The sequence below is a fragment of the Biomphalaria glabrata genome, chromosome 8, assembly GCF_947242115.1.
Source record: "Biomphalaria glabrata chromosome 8, xgBioGlab47.1, whole genome shotgun sequence".
NCBI lineage: Eukaryota > Metazoa > Mollusca > Gastropoda > Planorbidae > Biomphalaria > Biomphalaria glabrata.
Window position 1 is genome coordinate 40,425,100 of NC_074718.1, and position 17,404 is coordinate 40,442,503.

At 37.9% G+C, this 17,404-nt stretch overlaps 1 protein-coding gene across 3 annotated transcripts; it reads left to right on the top strand.

The window, feature by feature from the left end:
• On the top strand, window positions 1-13,023 carry LOC106066077 (uncharacterized). 3 transcript variants are annotated; one of them, XM_056037403.1, is made up of 6 exons: window positions 1-54; window positions 1,376-1,474; window positions 3,464-3,739; window positions 4,859-5,045; window positions 9,090-9,205; window positions 11,764-13,023. In XM_056037403.1, exons 3-6 carry the CDS (start codon window positions 3,617-3,619, stop codon window positions 12,130-12,132), a joined length of 795 nt encoding a protein of 264 aa, XP_055893378.1. In that variant the 5' UTR covers window positions 1-54; window positions 1,376-1,474; window positions 3,464-3,616; the 3' UTR covers window positions 12,133-13,023. The 3 variants fall into 3 exon arrangements, with proteins under 3 accessions (XP_055893378.1, XP_055893377.1, XP_055893379.1); XM_056037402.1 differs by lacking the exon at window positions 1-54 and adding an exon at window positions 749-866; XM_056037404.1 differs by lacking the exon at window positions 1-54 and adding an exon at window positions 749-866 and having other exon boundaries at window positions 3,475-3,739.
• The last annotated feature ends 4,381 nt before the right edge of the window (window positions 13,024-17,404 follow it).

The window sequence follows — 17,404 nt, forward strand, 5'->3', positions numbered from 1 at the left end:
GCAGCGAGAAGGATATGAACTCGGGACCGAGATTATCAGTCCAGAGCGCTAACCGTACGACTTGGCATTGATTTTAATTAAAAAAAACAACTAATAGCCTGTTATTGATAAAGAGATAGATATATTACACATTACGGCATGAAAACTACCTGATATGTACACTATGTCACAGGAGCAATTTTAAATAATCTTTTGTTATTGTTTTGTGATTGAAAAAAAAAGAGAAAAGAACAAGTATCGAGCTTGTACTTAGGCGACGTCTGCTCGATGTCCCAGCATAGTTACCAACAGAGCTATTGGCATTTTCATTTAAATGCAACTAGACTGAGGATGTAGATCTACCTAAACTAAACTTCTGATTTAGCACTCTTAAGATCTATATCTACTAGATCTAGATCTTAAATCTAAATTTGGAATAATTTAGAGTGTAATGTAGATAAGATTTACGTAAATAAGAGGCCTACAGACTACAATTTAATCTATGCTTCGGCACCATCTGAGGCTCAAGCTCTTATTAAATTGGATCTAATCGAATACGAGAAGGATGAACTATTATCAGATAGATAGATAGATAGATAGATAGATAGATAGATAGATAGATAGATAGATAGATAGATAGATAGATTGAATGATTGATTGATTGATTGATTGATTGAATGATTGATTGATTGATTGATTGATTGATTGATTGATTGATAGTATTGTGGTGTGAACATGTGCACAATTTGGCATCGCTACTTTGTTTTCGCATTGTAGTTGTGATATTGTCTACATAAAGTATTCCTTTCTTCCGTGTTGATATTGCTGGCTGTTGTTAGCGCGATGTGTGCACTTTGGGACAGCAATCATTGGTTCTCTGTTCTCGGGTAAGTTAAGTTTTATATAGGTCTACCCTTTTTAGGGTTGTTCATATCGCTGGGCTAACTTTTCGTCATTATCCTCTCAGTAGAGTCGATAGCATGATCTAGGTATAGATCTAGACTAGAACTGGAACTAGATCTATTGTGGGCCAACATTGAAGCCACCTGGCACCTAGAATAGAGCTTAGATCTAGATTATCAAACTACATTTGTATATTTATTATTTATACATGTGCGCAACCAATCTTTTTTAAACGAAAGGGGGGGGGGGTTTAAGGATAGACTAATGAAAATTCCTTTTATTAGTGTTAAGAGCAGAGTAATCGCTTTCTCATAATATTATTTAGTTCTGTAATAATTGTTTTGTAATGACATAAAGTTGTCTGTTTAATTGTTTTTAACTTCTTAGGAGAAGTATCTTTTATGAAAAGAAAAAAAATTTTCGTCCAGGCATGCAACTCTTGTTCAGACATGTAACCTATTCGAATACATACATTTTTTTTTTTAAATTAAAGGTTCAAGAACGGAAGGTTTGATGGCTAGGAAACTGGTCCATCTTTAAAGTGGTATGGGTCTACATGGAACACTCCTGCTCAACATAGCGACCTCTATTGGTAAGATTTTCTCTCGTGAATTATATTGACTTACTTTGACACTGTGTCGTTAACTACGAAACCAACGCCGTGTTCCCTGACGTAAGCTTCTGCTTGGCCTTGCTTGATAAAGGTGTAGTCTTTCTCTTTGATTAAACCAGAGTCAGCTAAGCGAGTTTGTTTGGAGGGCATCTACGCCTACCCCTAATCTGGAGAGCCCATCATTTTATTAATTCATATTTTCTAGTATCGCTGATAAATAAAAATAAATAAATTATAGCTTTTATATAGCGCTATTTTCATGCTTATAGCATGCTCAGAGCTCTATGGTTTAATTTCATTTGTGTAGCGGGGGAGGGGGTATCTGGGAGAAGGTTTTCTGTGCTGCCTTTAGGCGCTCAGTAAAAAACCATTCTGCTCGAGTCGGGTGTCGAACCTCCTTCATTGGTACTAATCCTCTCGACCACCCTTCCCACCCAGTAAGTTATCATTGTATTTGCAATGTACTTACTTTCCTGGTCTCCAGTTTGAGAATAGAACTTCGCTTTTATTTCCTTTTTTTTAAAACATTGTTTGTTTCTTTTACTTGCTTTTTAACTGTGTCCTATCCTTGTGTAACCAACGTGAAAAACAGGCATGACGGGATAACCTTTTGACGGGGGGCTGCCCCATTTAAGACCGTCGCTGTCCAGTGTGTGTGTGTGTGTGTGTAGGGGGGTCCTAAAACTTCTCCAGTTACGCACTTGACACCTAGCGCTCTGCTTGAAGTCGATTGATCTTTTTAGTTTATATTACCGGTGAAGTCTACTTCATGTGTTTTTCTGGACTTAGGAAGTGTTGAATTGTCCTTCCCAGTTTTTAATTATTTTCAACGTTCTGACAGAATTGTTCGTTTTTACACTTTTACATTCCACCCTGTTATGATAACACTTCAATAATATTTATGTTTGTAATCAGAAAACGTTACTTTTGGTATAGACTTTTAGGAGAATGCATGCTCTTTTTTGTATATAACGCAAATTAAAGTTTATAAAACCAATAATAATTTCAATAAATAATAATAATATAATAATAATAATAATCTTTATTATCCGTATGGAAATTTGTCTTACAATTTGTGCATTACACCAAACAAAAAACATTATAACTATAAGAAAGTGTACATTCACACCAGACTCACTCATAGTTTACATGTGACAAATGGGGTCAAACCAACTTTAGTATCGTTAATTTGGAGAGAAAGAGTTAAGGCCAGGATTTAGAAGTACAAGATATATACCTGGAAATTAGTTAAGAGTCAGAACGATGTCGCCCACACAGTAGTTCGCCCCTGTCCACGCAGTCAAGATGACCAGATGCACGACAAATATTCCCTACAATTTGGGATCAGTTTAGTCGCAGGTTGTGCCAGTCCATTTTGAAACATCGTCTGCCGCTAGTTACCTAAGGGTCGCCAGCTCTCCTTTTTTTTTTATCTCAGGTTTGTCCACTAATATGTAACCCAGTTCTCCTGTTAGTAGTTCCTCCCATCTCAATATCTGAACCAGGTGAAGGCCGGGAGATGGACTGGTTATCAGAGGCTAAGTGCCACGTATGTCCTTGTAAGCCTGTCACGTGTAATTTAGCGATTCGAGAGAAATAAAGAAAACAGTGGCGTAGCTAGGGTGGGGGAAGGAGGGGGGAGAATTTGAAAATCCCCTCGGGACCCCACTTGGAGGGGGCCCCCAAATGAGTGTTTTTTTTTTATTAAAATTAAATATTACTCAAAAAGCAGGGGCCCCCTAAGAGGTCAAGCCCCGCGGGCCCCCAAACGATGGGAAATTCCTAGCTACGCTCCTAAAAGAAAAATATTAAGACAGAAATGGATTCATTATGCTTTAGTATCTCTTTTCCGTAAGTCAAACAAAATGTTAAAGAACGCTTTAAGTTTGAATTTGAAACTCTTCGAAAAATAAAATATTTTGATTTTTGTTTCTGCATATAAGATACGTAACATGAAGTATGTCTCAGTTGCAGCGCAGCAGGGCGACTTAATAGTTACAAGTCAAGTACGCCTGTTTCAATTTTCATACACCGGAAATTACGACATCAGCAGAGTTTATTTGCGGTGTGAGAAGCAAAGCCCGTAGGAACCTATCATCAATAGTTTTCACGTCTTTAATCATGAAAAGGACAGCGAACGTGGCCGTGTCGTTATCTGGAGATGATGTGGTCTCAAAAAAAGAGTCATCAACACTTGTAGTGTTGGAAAGATCAAAGTCTAATGGTAAACTCAAGCTGCTCAAAGTAAGTGAATTCGCTTATTTTGCAGTTTCGGATTAATGCTTTTTTTAACAGACACAAAAAAAGTATTTTTAAAAGTATATGATTACACTAACTCACGCACAAACACAATAATTTGTTTTAAATAAATATTTGATTCGTATAGTTTTGGTAATGTAACGATTCTATAAATGCAATTAGCGAGGTCTAAAAAAAAAGGGTCAAAGGTCACGTGACATTACCATTGCCATTAGAATTAAAATACAACGAATTAGCGACAAGCTGTCTACATATAGATGTCACTGACAATGTCTGAAGTCTTTTTACCGCTGCTCCAAGGTCCTCCGTGAATGTGTGGCGCCAAGTTATACGAGGACGTCCCTGTTTGCACTGTCTCCATGTCATTGCAACTCTTGGTATGAGTAATTCATTCTGTTGAAAGCAAACCTCATGCGATGCTCTGTCACAGCCTCATTAAGTGGTCGAGGGCCAGTTCCACATAGGATTTCTTTGTTTCAGACCCAATCCCTATAACGTGGCGATTTGAACCATCTTTTGCCGAGCTACATTTAGTCTTTTGTCAATGTTGTCAGATGACTTCCATCTCTCGTATACGTTGCTGTTGGAATGACGATTGTGTTAAGTAGGTAGATTTTTGTCTCAAGTCGAGGGGAGCTTGGCTTCGTCTAAAAAGGCCGCAGCCTCTTTAAAGTGGTCCCTGCCTTTCCTATTTGACTTGTTCAACAACAGCAAAATGTGAACATTTCAAGTTTTACACTTTTAAAAATACATATTTCTTTCTTAGGGGACCCCTGCAAAATCGTCATTTGACCTAAAAGGGGGTCGCGACCCTTAGGTTGAGAACCCCTGATTCAACACATCCTGGATTATAGTTTACGGACTTTTTTTTAATTGTCAGCTATTTTACCAGCTGTGTCATTCGTGCGTATACAACCTGTTTCAGTCTGTTTCAACTTTAACCCTCTGTTTCAACTTTAACCCTCTGTTTCAACTTTAACCCTCTGTTTCAACTTTAACCCTCTGTTTCAACTTTAACCCCCTGTATCAACTGTAACCCTCTTTTTCAACTTTAACCCTCTGTTTCAACTTTAACCCTCTGTATTGTTTTCTTTTTTTTTTTAGTTTTTTCCACCTGCAAAGCGATGGACAGCTGAATATGAGACTATAACTTTGCGTACGCCTAAAATAAATCTTATTCTGACAGTCAATGATTTTGAATGTAACGACGCTGGAAGATATGACTGCGTAACGGCCAATGTGAACGAGACAGACTTGCGTGTATGGGCTAGCGAAGAGTTGACTTCTGAAGGTAAATAAATTGAAATATTACAGTGTGACTAATGGGGTGCGTTTTAATGAGTTGTCTGTCTTTAAGTCTAGGGTTTCGTTTAAAGAGACTCCACTCGCCCAAGGTTTACATGCAGGCACAGATCCAGCTAAAGGCAAACAACAAAATTGTAATGCTTAAATTTACACATAGCTGGGTGCTTATTTACACATAGCTGGGTGCTTATTTACACATAGCTGGGTGCTTATTTACACAAGGATAGGATTATGAATTGTACAAGTTAAATATACGAAGGATGGATGTATATGGGGGGCGAGGTGGCTTCCGAACCTGAGGTCCTGGGTTCGAATCTCGGTGAAGACTGGGATTTTTAATTTCGGGATCTTCGGGCGCTTCTGAGTCCACCCATCTCTTATGGGTACCTGACATTAGTTAGGGAAAAGTAAAGGCGGTTGGTCGTTGTGCTGGCCACATGACACCCTTGTTAACCGTAGGCTACAGAAACAGATGACCTTTACATCATCTGCCCTATACTTCACAAGGTCTGAAAGGGAAACTTTACTTTACTTTACAACTCTAATGGGTAGCTGACTTTAGTTGGGGAAAATAAAGTCGATTGGTCGTTGTGCTGGCCATATGACACCCTGCTGGTTAACCGTTGGCAAAAGAAATAGATGGCCTTAACATCATATATCCTACAGATGAATGGGAATGGGAGATGTATATGAGTTTGGGTTCAAATCATTGTTAGATGTTATGGCCAAGTGGTCCAAGTGTCATCAGGCACGAAGCTTATCTTTTGAGCCAGGTGGTTCCGTAGGTAGACTGGTACGGCTAGCTGCTGTGAATCTCTGCTGGTGGGCTGGTAAAGTGGGTACAGCCGGGGGCAGTTCCGCCATGGAAGCAGAGATCAACTGCGGCTACCGGTTGCAAGAACCTGTGACGGGTCTTGGCAAAGGTCTGCTGTGTCGGTGGAGGCTGCTTCTGTGCAAGAAAGGGAGATTACCTATAGATATAGGCTACAACAATACAAAAAAAAAACAAAAAACGTTTGCCTTAATGACACTCTAGGGATGTAGATACACTTCTGGGTAGGACATCTTCAAAATGGATCGGATAAGCCTAACATGACAAAGAAAAAATATACCACTGATGTGATAAGTGTGTGATATTTAAATGTTGCCAAAGGAACTAATAAGTTAATACTAAAAGGTAAATTGGAATACTATAGTCATCAATAAACATTCTTTAATATTTTTATAACAGGGGCGGTAATGCGGATATGGTAATTGTGTGTGTGTGTAGCCGGCTGAACGGGTCTTTCCAGCAGTGCCGGCCTTAGGGCACTGCAACCTATGCAGCCGCAGTGGGCCCGCACTTACGTCGGCCCCGCAGTAACTCTAGGTGTAAATTATTAAATTAAGTTTCAATACTTAATTTACTGTAATAGTCAGTGGCATATATAGATTTAAATCTATCTCAATCTCTTTTTAAAAAGAATTAAAAGTGATATTTAGCTAGTCGACGGTAGATGTGAGCAGGCACGGTAACCACCGAACGTCAGTCGAGACATCATGAGTTGTTTTATTTAGGAGGCATCAAAATTTGTCAGCTTTGAAGGGCTATTTTTATATTGGTCACAAAAAAAATGTAACTGTTCGGCGAACTTGGCTGCTCCAGTGCTCCTATTTCTTCTCTGTGGTTTTCATAGAGCTCATTAGTTACAATGAAGTTAATTTTTATTTATTTTCTCCATTGGGCCATTCAATGAATATTCCAGCTCCTCCGTTTGTGGAGGCTTTCTGAGAGCCATCAATGCAAACTCTGACCCATTGGTTGTTAGGGCAATGGATTTGTAGAATAGTTCACTAAATTCTTGAGCTCTGTTGGAATATAGTCAAGTATTTCTTTCTTCTTATGTAAGTCTTTGCAAACGACATATTTCTGTATAAAGCTGACTTAGTCAACCTTGTGTGATAATGATGTATTTTGTATTCAAGAAATCCACGAAAAACTACTCTTTGTGAAAACTTTTACTATGATACTTCAGGCACATTAATATTTAGTGTTTTGAAGAACTACTTCATAAAACAAATATTCCCTATATAAAAAAAATATTCTTAGTAGCAACGGATGGTGAGCTTGCAAACCTTTAAAACAAAAAGTTTCCAATGTGTTTAGTGATTGTATGCTATACGTATTAACTGTTATATAATGGGTTTAAATTTGAATTTTGTTAATAAATTTAGAACAAAAATAGATTCAACTTAAAATTTAGTTTTAAATTACTTTTTTTACTCGTCGAGTCACTGGTTAGAAATTATTTTAAACAAAATGTGTAATTTGAAATTGATGACATTTTCAAAAACCCATATAACTTAAGCAGGGGGTCTATGAAAAACCAGAAAACAAGGCAAGAGGTCTACGAAACAAAAAAAAGTTTGGGAACCACTGATGTACACGATCCCCAGACAACGACGCCAGCGCTGGCTCGGTCATCTTCGCGGATGCAGGAAGTCATCCTCTACGGGCAACTCGCCACTATCTCAAGAAAGTCTTGTCGCCACTACCTCCGTTACGTCAGCACCGGAAGGAAAGCGCGCCAAACGAAAAAATGACTGTCTTTTCACACGTCCAATGGAATTCTTTTACCCTAGTCCAGGGGTTCTCAACCTGTGGGTCGCGACCCCCTTAGGGGTCGATTGACGATTAGCCAGGGGTTGCCTAAGACCATCGAAAATATGGATTGTTTTTCTCTATTCTTCTATTGCTGTGTGGATGGGGGTCGGCGAAGAGTGAGATTGTAAAAAGGGGGTCGTCGAGCTTAAAAGGTTGAGAACCGCTTCCCTAGTCTAAACCCATTCAAGTTCTTCCTTCTGGTAACCTAATTTTTTTTCCTGCCTCGTACAAGTCCAGAAGTTCACTATGGATTACAGACATTTTAAGTATTTAAAAACCTGAAGAATTAAAATAATACTACTACAGAATAAAACAAATATAAAAATTTTTTTTTTAATAATTATGAAATTATATATCTCCAAAATGTGACAGTAAAAATAAAAAATCACTTCAATGAAACCACTTTGTATACTGCCCTTGCAACATCTCAAGTAGGGTGCAAGCGAAGACACACTGGTCTTTACGAAAACAAACAAACTATAACCCTGTTCTCGAACCCCTATGTGACCTTGTATTATGATTAGGTCATAAGACCAGTGACTTCTGCTGTACTGGCAAGTTAGTCCAGTGGTAGTTCGTGGTCCCAAATTATATTACCCAGGCTATTAATTATAACCTCTAGATATACAACTTACTGAGACATACAAGTAATATTAATACTATTTCAGTTGCAACTAATAATGCGTTTACTAAGAACAAAAAAAAACAAAGATCATTGAAAAAAAAAACGGAACTAAAGGCCAACAAAAGAAAATAATGAAAAAAACAATCAAAATAATTGGACAGGTTCAGGTCAAAATAATCAAAGAGCCGCCATCACAGAGGCACACTAGTGCCTCATCTCAATAACAAAACGATGGCTTACAATAATATAGTTGGAAAGATACAGGTCATAACAATCAAATGACCGTCATCCCCGAGACACGCTACTGTCTCGTCTCAAAGCAAAAGTTTGTCTTTTAAATACTATTCGACCCTAATCTGGTCTTAACAAAGAAAAAACACATAAAGGAGAGGATAAGAGACTAAGTAGACTTATACTATTTACAGCAATATACAGATTAATAACAAATAAATACATTCTAATTAGCTTGTTATCGAAAAACACATTCCGATAACATTGGCACACTCCTCTTGGTTTACACAGTCAGAGCACAACAAAAGTATTATTATACATTACATAGATTCAGTTCACAATAATGTGCACTGGTCAGCTCAATGACTAAGAGAAGGTGTGGCAATGGAATACAGTCAACAGAGACTTAAATAGTGTATTAAAGAGCACTAACTCTTCTTGATAAAAAAAAAGTAACGATCCTTAGTATCCATTTTGTCACACCCACATATATTAATTCACACTTTAATTTCCTAATTAATCTTTTCCAGCTGAAACATTTATGAGCCTGAGTTTAGCACCGTACAATAAAAGTGACAATAATACTGACCAGTTGTCATCAACAGTTGAAGTTGGTATAAATATTACATTGACCTGTGATGTTACAGTGAGTACCATGTTTTAGCGATGCACTTTAAAAATAACATGGCTAGTTGAAGGGTAACTACATCCTCTTTCTCTTGATTGCTTCTGATTCCATCCAAACGTTGTCTAGAGTGCTTACCCTCCACTCAGACAACACCCATGCACTCCACACATTTACAACAGGCAAATTTTTCAGGGGCGGGTCAAAAACTTACACGAAAATTTAGGGGGGGGGGGCATCTAACAATAATAGATAAATAATTTAATAGAAGTTTAGATGAAATGATTTCAAAACTCATTTAACGTTAAGTTTGAAAAATGCAAGTGTTTTTAACTCTTTTTCACCGTAATTAGTTTCGACATTACGATGGAATTGCTTCTTTAGCTCATTTGTGTTTCACTACCACGTTGTGATTTTGTTATCAGGAGATGTTATGTTAGGTATAGAATTATAGGAGAATGCGTGCTTTTTTTGTGTAACACAAATTAAAGTTTATAAAACCCACAAAAAATTATTTAATTTAATGGGATCAAATCAACGTTGGTATCGTCAGTTAGGAGAGAAAGAGTTGACCGTTATTTTTAAATTGAAGGACATATATTTTGGTCCCCCTTTTCTGTGTCTCATTATTGAAAAAAAATATACTCACTGTAATATAAAAATACAAATAGTACAAGAAGTCTCTTAGCCCGAGATTTTTTATTTAGAAAATTAAATATTGACAAGCCCCTATAGCAGTGATTCCCAAAGTGGTCTATATAGACCCCCAGGGGTCTACGAAGACTTCCAAGGGGTCTACGAAAGGGAAAACATAAATTGGGGGTCTATGAGATGTCCACGGGGGTCTACGATTATAAATTTCATTTAAACAGGTCGTGACTTTAACCTATCCTGCTATTCAAACGAAAAATTGTTGTATCTAATTTAAATACTTAAAAAGCTTCATTTTGTCTACATGTAGCTAATGTTTATCAAAAGGAATGTAGACTGTACAGCGTTGATTATTTAAAATTGGAATATATTATTTCCTTGTCAAACAAGCGGCCGCCTAACCGCCTTTTTTAAGATGATATGAAACCAATTACGCTGGAGCATCATTTGAGACAAGGTCACCCTGACAAATAAGAAAAAGATTTTAAAAACTTTCGAACACTCAAAGATAAAGTTCAGAATAGACCCATAAAATCTCTCGTCGACATCATATAGAGAAGATGATGGTTTGCGAGAGTCTTACATTATCTCTTTACATATAGCAAAATACTGAAAACACAAAAGGTAAAACATTGATTTTACCCGCCGTCGTAGTTTTTAAAACTGTTTTACACAAACCTACATATGATATTATTAAAAGAATTTAGTTCTTTAAGCAACAATACAGTTCAACGTCACATCTGTGGCATAAGTTATAAAGTTAAAAGTTTCTTATGTAATTCTTTGCAAACGACATATATACAGTTTGGGGTCAGCGTCGTCGTAGGCTCTGACAGGGTGTAGCGCTGTGTGCTGCAAACTGCCTAAGGGTCGTATGCTCCTTATTTTTAACAGGGTTGACCCACGAAACTATTTCCCATGTTCGGGTATATCTGCAAGACAGCACAGTTTAAATTCAGTTTTCATTCTGCTAGGTAGGCTGCAAGCCAAGTCTAATGAGCCCTTCCTGTCGAAAGCTTACTGGTTTAGGTACTCACTAAGTACTCACTTTCACCCTTCTCTTGTTAGTGAAAACAGTTCTCCACACCCAATATTTGACTCACGCGTGAAAGATCAAGACATAAACTGCTATTTGCGAAAACTTTTATAATCATACATAACGCTAATTAATTAATTGATTGATTAATATTTAATGTTTGAAGACTACTTCATAAAACAACCAATTCCTATATGAAACATTTATCCGTAGCAACGGATAATAGATAAGAAAAAAAAACATTTCCAGTGTGTTAGGTGATTCCAGTTATAAATAAATTGCTATTTTAATTAGTTTAAATTTGAATTTTATCGATAAAAAATAGATCTTAATGTCTAGCTTTGTATTACACTCTTTAAACTCACTTCAGTTAGAAATTTGTATTAAACAAATTTGGATGAATTTGCAAAAATTCAATACGAGTTTATTAGGGGGTCTACCGAAAACCTGAAAACATGACAAGGGGTCTACGAGACAAAAAAGTTTGGGAACCACTGCCCTATAGGATTCTAGTTCACCTTTCAGACCATACGATCTTTAGGGCAGATGGTGTTAAGGTCATCTGCTTCTGTGGCACAGAGTTAACGAGGGTGTCATGTGTCCAGAACAAAGACCAACCGCCTTTATATTTCCCAACTAATGCTGTGTGAACTCAGAGGCGCCCAAAGATTCCGAAATAAAAACAAACCAGTCTTCACCAGGATTCGAACCCGGGATCCCCGGTTTGGAAGCCAAGCGCTTTACCGCTCAGCCACCGCGCCTCCCTAAAAGATAAGAAGTACTCAAGTTTCGTTTTTGTTTGCTCAAGGCTTCACTCTTATGCTAGCTTTTTTTAAACTACCGATTATATTTTTTTATTTATTTTACGAAAAATGTTACTGTCTATCACCAGGCAGCCCCAAATCGAAAAATTGCTTGGACATTAAAAAAATTTGAAGAGGATGACGATGATGAAGTCGATGTCGAGGATGGTGTTACATTTTACCCAGGAAATAAATGGCTTAGTGTTACTGGCTGCATCACCGTGTCTTACACCTCTGAGCTCCACCAAAAAGTGCAGGCAGACGACAATGGAACCACCTATTACTGTAACGTAATGAACGCCGATGGCGAGATAGGATCTCAAAAAGAAGTCACTATTTGGCTTAAAGATCTGCCGAGCCACAACAATGGAAAGGTCTCAAGGACTGACCTATATGTCCAGTTAAATGTAGCCATGCTTCTCCCAATTTACATCTTTAAAACATTTGTCATTCACTAAGTATGTAAGTAAAAGTAAAGTTCCACATTCAGACCTTGTGAAGTATAAGGGCGATGATGTAAAGGTCATCTGTTTCTGTGGCCTACGGGGGGTGTCATGTGGCCAGCACAACGACCAACCGCCTCTACTTTTCCCCAACTAATGTCAGTTAGTCATTTGAAACACTAAAAGAAGACATGTCTTGATCCTAATTGAACAAGAATGACAAAACATTTCACAGTACACACACACACAAGCTGACCTGGACACCAAGACATTTTGACACACTATAACGGATCAGTTCACAACACACAACAAGAAACATAAAATACATAACATCATTAGAGTTGGGTCTTCACCAGGATACGAACCCGGGACCCTGGTTCAGAAGCCAAGCGCTTTACCGCTCAGCCATCGCGTCCCAAGTATGTAAAAATGTTATAAAAATAGTTGTTAGTGAGGGTTAGACATTCTGGGCAGCCCTGGTCACTTCACCTTTGACCCAAAATGATTTCAGAGAGTCCGTGAATAAAAAAGCTAAAAATTAAAAAATGGAAATTTCCCATTTTTCGGGGATCCTTCAATGAGAAGTACTTTTATTTCATTATTTCAACAGATGACTTAAGACATCATCTGCCTTATAAACCAAAAGATCTGAAAGGAGAACTTTACTTTTTTTTTTCTCCCCACTTCAGCAGTATGTTCTTATTCATGTTTTGCATTCATAAAATTCAATCAGTATCTTCGCATAGAGTTTCATGTCAAACATTTATATTTAGATACACCCTTTTCTCCAAAGTGCAATTTTTGTTTCCGGATATGATAAATTGTATAAACAATAAATGTTGCAATTGATAACAACATAGTGTCAAATATTTTAATAAAGTTGCCAGTTGAGACTGGTGTGGTGTCCATGAGTTAGTTTTGGCTTTGAGTTATAGTTTTAGCTTTGAGTTATGCCTAGGGCATAGGGATTGATTTTCGGCTGTCCACTATGGTACATAAAGTTAGATTCACTAACAGACACTGTGTTATTTAAACGGGCAATCAACGATTTTGGTGTTTGTAAGATAAATATGTGTATATGTGTGATGCTGTAAGAACGGAGAATAAATTCATGGTTGCACTTGATAATAAAAGAAATATCAAATTCTATCAAATTCTAGTCAACTTTAGAATGCAAGCATCAAGAGAGTGTCATTGGTTTAGTTGCAAGAGAGTGTCATTGGTTTAGTTGCAAGAGAGTGTCATTGGTTTAGTTGCAAGAGAGTGTCATTGGTTTAGTTGCAAGAGAGTGTCATTGGTTTGGTTGCAAGAGAGTGTCATTGGTTTAGTTGCAAGAGAGTGTCATTGGTTTAGTTGCTAGAGAGTGCCATTGTTTTAGTTGCAAGAGAGTGTCATTGGTTTAGTTGAAAGAGAATGTCATTGGTTTAGTTGCAAGAGAGTGTCATTAGTTTAGTTGCAAGAGAGTGTCATTGGTTTAGTTGCAAGAGAGTGTCATTGGTTTAGTTGCTAGAGAGTGCCATTGGTTTAGTTGCAAGAGAGTGTCATTGGTTTAGTTGCAAGAGAGTGTCATTGGTTTAGTTGCAAGAGAGTGTCATTGGTTTAGTTGCAAGAGAGTGTCATTGGTTTAGTTGCAAGAGAGTGTCATTGGTTTAGTTGCAAGAGAGTGTCATTGGTTTAGTTGCAAGAGAGTGTCATTGGTTTAGTTGCAAGAGAATGTCATTGGTTTAGTTGCAAGAGAGTGTCATTGGTTTAGTTGCAAGAGAGTGTCATTGGTTTAGTTGCAAGAGAGTGTCATTGGTTTAGTTGCAAGAGAGTGTCATTGGTTTAGTTGAAAGAGAGTGTCATTGGTTTAGTTGAAAGAGAATGTCATTGGTTTAGTTGCAAGAGAGTGTCATTGGTTTAGTTGAAAGAGAATGTCATTGGTTTAGTTGCAAGAGAGTGTCATTGGTTTAGTTGCAAGAGAATGTCATTGGTTTAGTTGCAAGAGAGTGTCATTGGTTTAGTTGAAAGAGAGTGTCATTGGTTTAGTTGAAAGAGAATGTCATTGGTTTAGTTGCAAGAGAGTGTCATTGGTTTAGTTGAAAGAGAATGTCATTGGTTTAGTTGCAAGAGAGTGTCATTGGTTTAGTTGCAAGAGAGTGTCATTGGTTTAGTTGCAAGAGAATGTCATTGGTTTAGTTGAAAGAGAATGTCATTGGTTTAGTTGCAAGAGAGTGTCATTGGTTTAGTTGAAAGAGAATGTCATTGGTTTAGTTGCAAGAGAGTGTCATTGGTTTAGTTGAAAGAGAGTGTCATTGGTTTAGTTGAAAGAGAATGTCATTGGTTTAGTTGAAAGAGAGTGTCATTGGTTTAGTTGAAAGAGAATGTCATTGGTTTAGTTGCAAGAGAGTGTCATTGGTTTAGTTGAAAGTCTTTTTTTCCTCCTTATTGTTGAGGCTGGTTCTCAAATTGGAGGGTGACAATGACCAAGCGTATAAATCGTCGCAGACGTGGCACAATGTGAGCTGCGACGGATGGCAGGAGGTTAGAGTATTCTTGCTCCTGGCGATTCAAACCTAACACAAGTAGGTAGTGGCCATTTGGTCACAACGAGTAGGTCACAGCTGCTGGGTCACATTCAAACAATTTCTTTAAGCAACAATACAGTTCAATGGCACATTGATGGCATGAGTTATAAAATTGAAGACTTCTTATGTAATGCTTTGTAAACGACATACTTTCTGTGTTTTAGATCAGCGGTATCACAGGCTCTGACAGAATGTAATGCTGTGTGCTTCAAACTGGTTAAGGGTCGCCGGCTCCTTATTTTTAACAGGGTTGACCCACGAAACGTTTCCAGTGTTTGGGTAAAGTTGCAAGCAGCAGAGGTTTGAATTAAGTTTTCCTTCTGCTAGGTGGGCTGCAAGCCAAGGCTAATGAGCCCTTCCTGCTCAAAGTTACTGGTTTAGGCGCCGGTTACTCACCTTGGCCCCTTCTGCTGTTAGTGAAAACAGTTCTGCATATCCAATATTTGAGCCACACGTGAAAGATCAAGAAATACACGAGAAACTGCGCATTGCGAAAACTTTTACAATGATACATAAGGCAAATTAATTAATTGATTAATTAATTTTTAATGTTTGATGATTACATCATAGAACAACAAATTCCTATATGAAACATAATATCCATAGCAACGGATAATAGACGTGCAAAAAAGACAACATTTCCAGTGTGTTTTGGTGATTCCAGTAAAAAATATTATTTTAATTGGTTTAAATTTGAATTTTATGAATAAAAAAAGATAAATATCTATTTTTCATTCTTACACTCACTACTGTTAGAAATTAGTTTAAAAAAATGGAGTCGATGAATTTGCAAAAATGCAAATATAAGTTAAGCAGGGGGCAGTGGCGTAGCATCCATGGCGCGAAGGGGTTCAATGAACCGGGGCCCACAAGCAATAGGGGCCCACAGCTGTGGCGTAGCAACCATGGCGCGAAGGAGCTCATTACGCTTGGGCCCATGCCTCAAGGCCAGTTGGAGCCCACATTAGAACTTAGGAAGAACATTTATTTGTTCATTTGAAACACTTGTAAGTAGTTTAACTCTGTTAAGAAGTTGTAAAAACATTGACTTTTAAGACACTATTACTTATATGCAGTCCTAACTGAATCAAACGTTATGACATAATTACTTTTTTAAAGAAAAAGGTACGACCTTTACATTGGAATGTCTTGACATTTAGTTTTTCTCATTTTTTGTCACACACTAAATTTGTCTTATTGGCTGGAGAGGAGCACATCAAGATGTTCTTGAACCCGGAGTAGGCCTACTAGTGTGATATTTACTTGTGTAGCAGGCAGTGGTTACGTCCTATAGTTCTAGCAGTACTGGTGTGATATTTACTTGTGTAGCAAGCAGTGGTTACGTCCTATAGTCATCGCAGTACTGGTGTGATATTTACTTATGTAGCAGGCAGTGGTTACGTCCTATAGTCCTAGCATTTAGCTTGAGCCTGTCACACAAGTCCTGGGTTGGATCCCCATACTAAATGAAATATAGATGTTAAATGTTTTCTTGGAGGTTCAGCGAGTGCCTATTTAAATTATTCCGATAGCGGATTCCAGCGGTGGTTGATTTTGAAACCAATACGATGCCAATGCCCATACATTCTCATCGTATGACCTCAAAGCCATCCATTCGAAGTTTGTTTGTTTCTTTGTTTTCTTGCGGTGGTTGATTTTGAAACCAATATGATGCCAATGCCCACACATTCTCATTGTATTACCTTAAAACCATCCATTGGAATAACTTATTTTTTTTAAAAGGTACGATCTTTACATTGGAATGTCTTTGCATTTAGATTACTCATTTTTGTCACACACCAAATTTGTCTTATTGGCTGGAGGGGGCCCACCAAGATGTTCTTGAACCCGGGCCCACGGGTACCTTGCTACGCCACTGGCAGGGGGTCTACCGAAAAGCAGAAAACATGGCAAGGGATCTACGAGATAAAAAAGTTTGGGAACCAATGATCTAAAGCTATGTGCAGAAACCGAGCAAAAGTTACACACCTTAATCAAAACGGTAAAATGCTTTAGTGACGATATCTGTATGTCTTTTGGCCTGGATAAGTGTTTCATTAACAAGGGCAATGCAGTCAACACTAACATTGCATTTGAAGGCATCGAGGAATTGAACTCTGCCTCTCTTTATAAATATCTTGGAATAAACCAGAATGCCAATATAAACCATAAGAAATTAAAAGAAGACTTTCTTGGTAAATATAAGCAAAGAGTTAATAAAATCCTCAACACCAAACTGTCTGGCAGTAATCTCATCACTGCAATAAACAGCTGGGCCGTCCCAGTGCTCCTTTACACGTTCGGTGTGATCAAATGGACTGACAACACAGACCTACATGACATTGATAGGCTCACTAGAAAATTACTAACCAAATTTCGATGCCTACACCCCAAGTCCTCCACCATAAGGTTATACCTGCCCAGTAAGTATGGGGTCGTGGATTGCAGAACATCTTCAAATTGTGTAAGATGCAAGTTTTAAAAATACGATCAAAACTGCTCGCCTCCAGCAATCAATTAGTTTCCTTTCTACGACTCGGAGGCAACCCCTCTAAACCTACACAATGCTAATGTCAATGTCGGTTTGGACGACGTAGGGCATGAGATTCGCCAATGGGAAGAAAAAAAACTCCACGGAAAATTCCAGGCTTTATTACATGGGCTGCTTCCTTAACATGGCTCAAAGCAGGTCATTTCTACCCTGAAACTCAAGGCTTTGT

Bases quoted from the DNA above. Each gene is read 5' to 3' on its own strand.
- LOC106066077 (XM_056037403.1), top strand. From the start codon at position 3,617: ATGAAAAGGACAGCGAACGTGGCCGTGTCGTTATCTGGAGATGATGTG. The intron at 3,740-4,858 runs GTAAGTGAATTC...TTTTTTTTTTAG, and splicing joins GTAAACTCAAGCTGCTCAAA to TTTTTTCCACCTGCAAAGCG. The intron at 9,206-11,763 runs GTGAGTACCATG...GTCTATCACCAG, and splicing joins CATTGACCTGTGATGTTACA to GCAGCCCCAAATCGAAAAAT.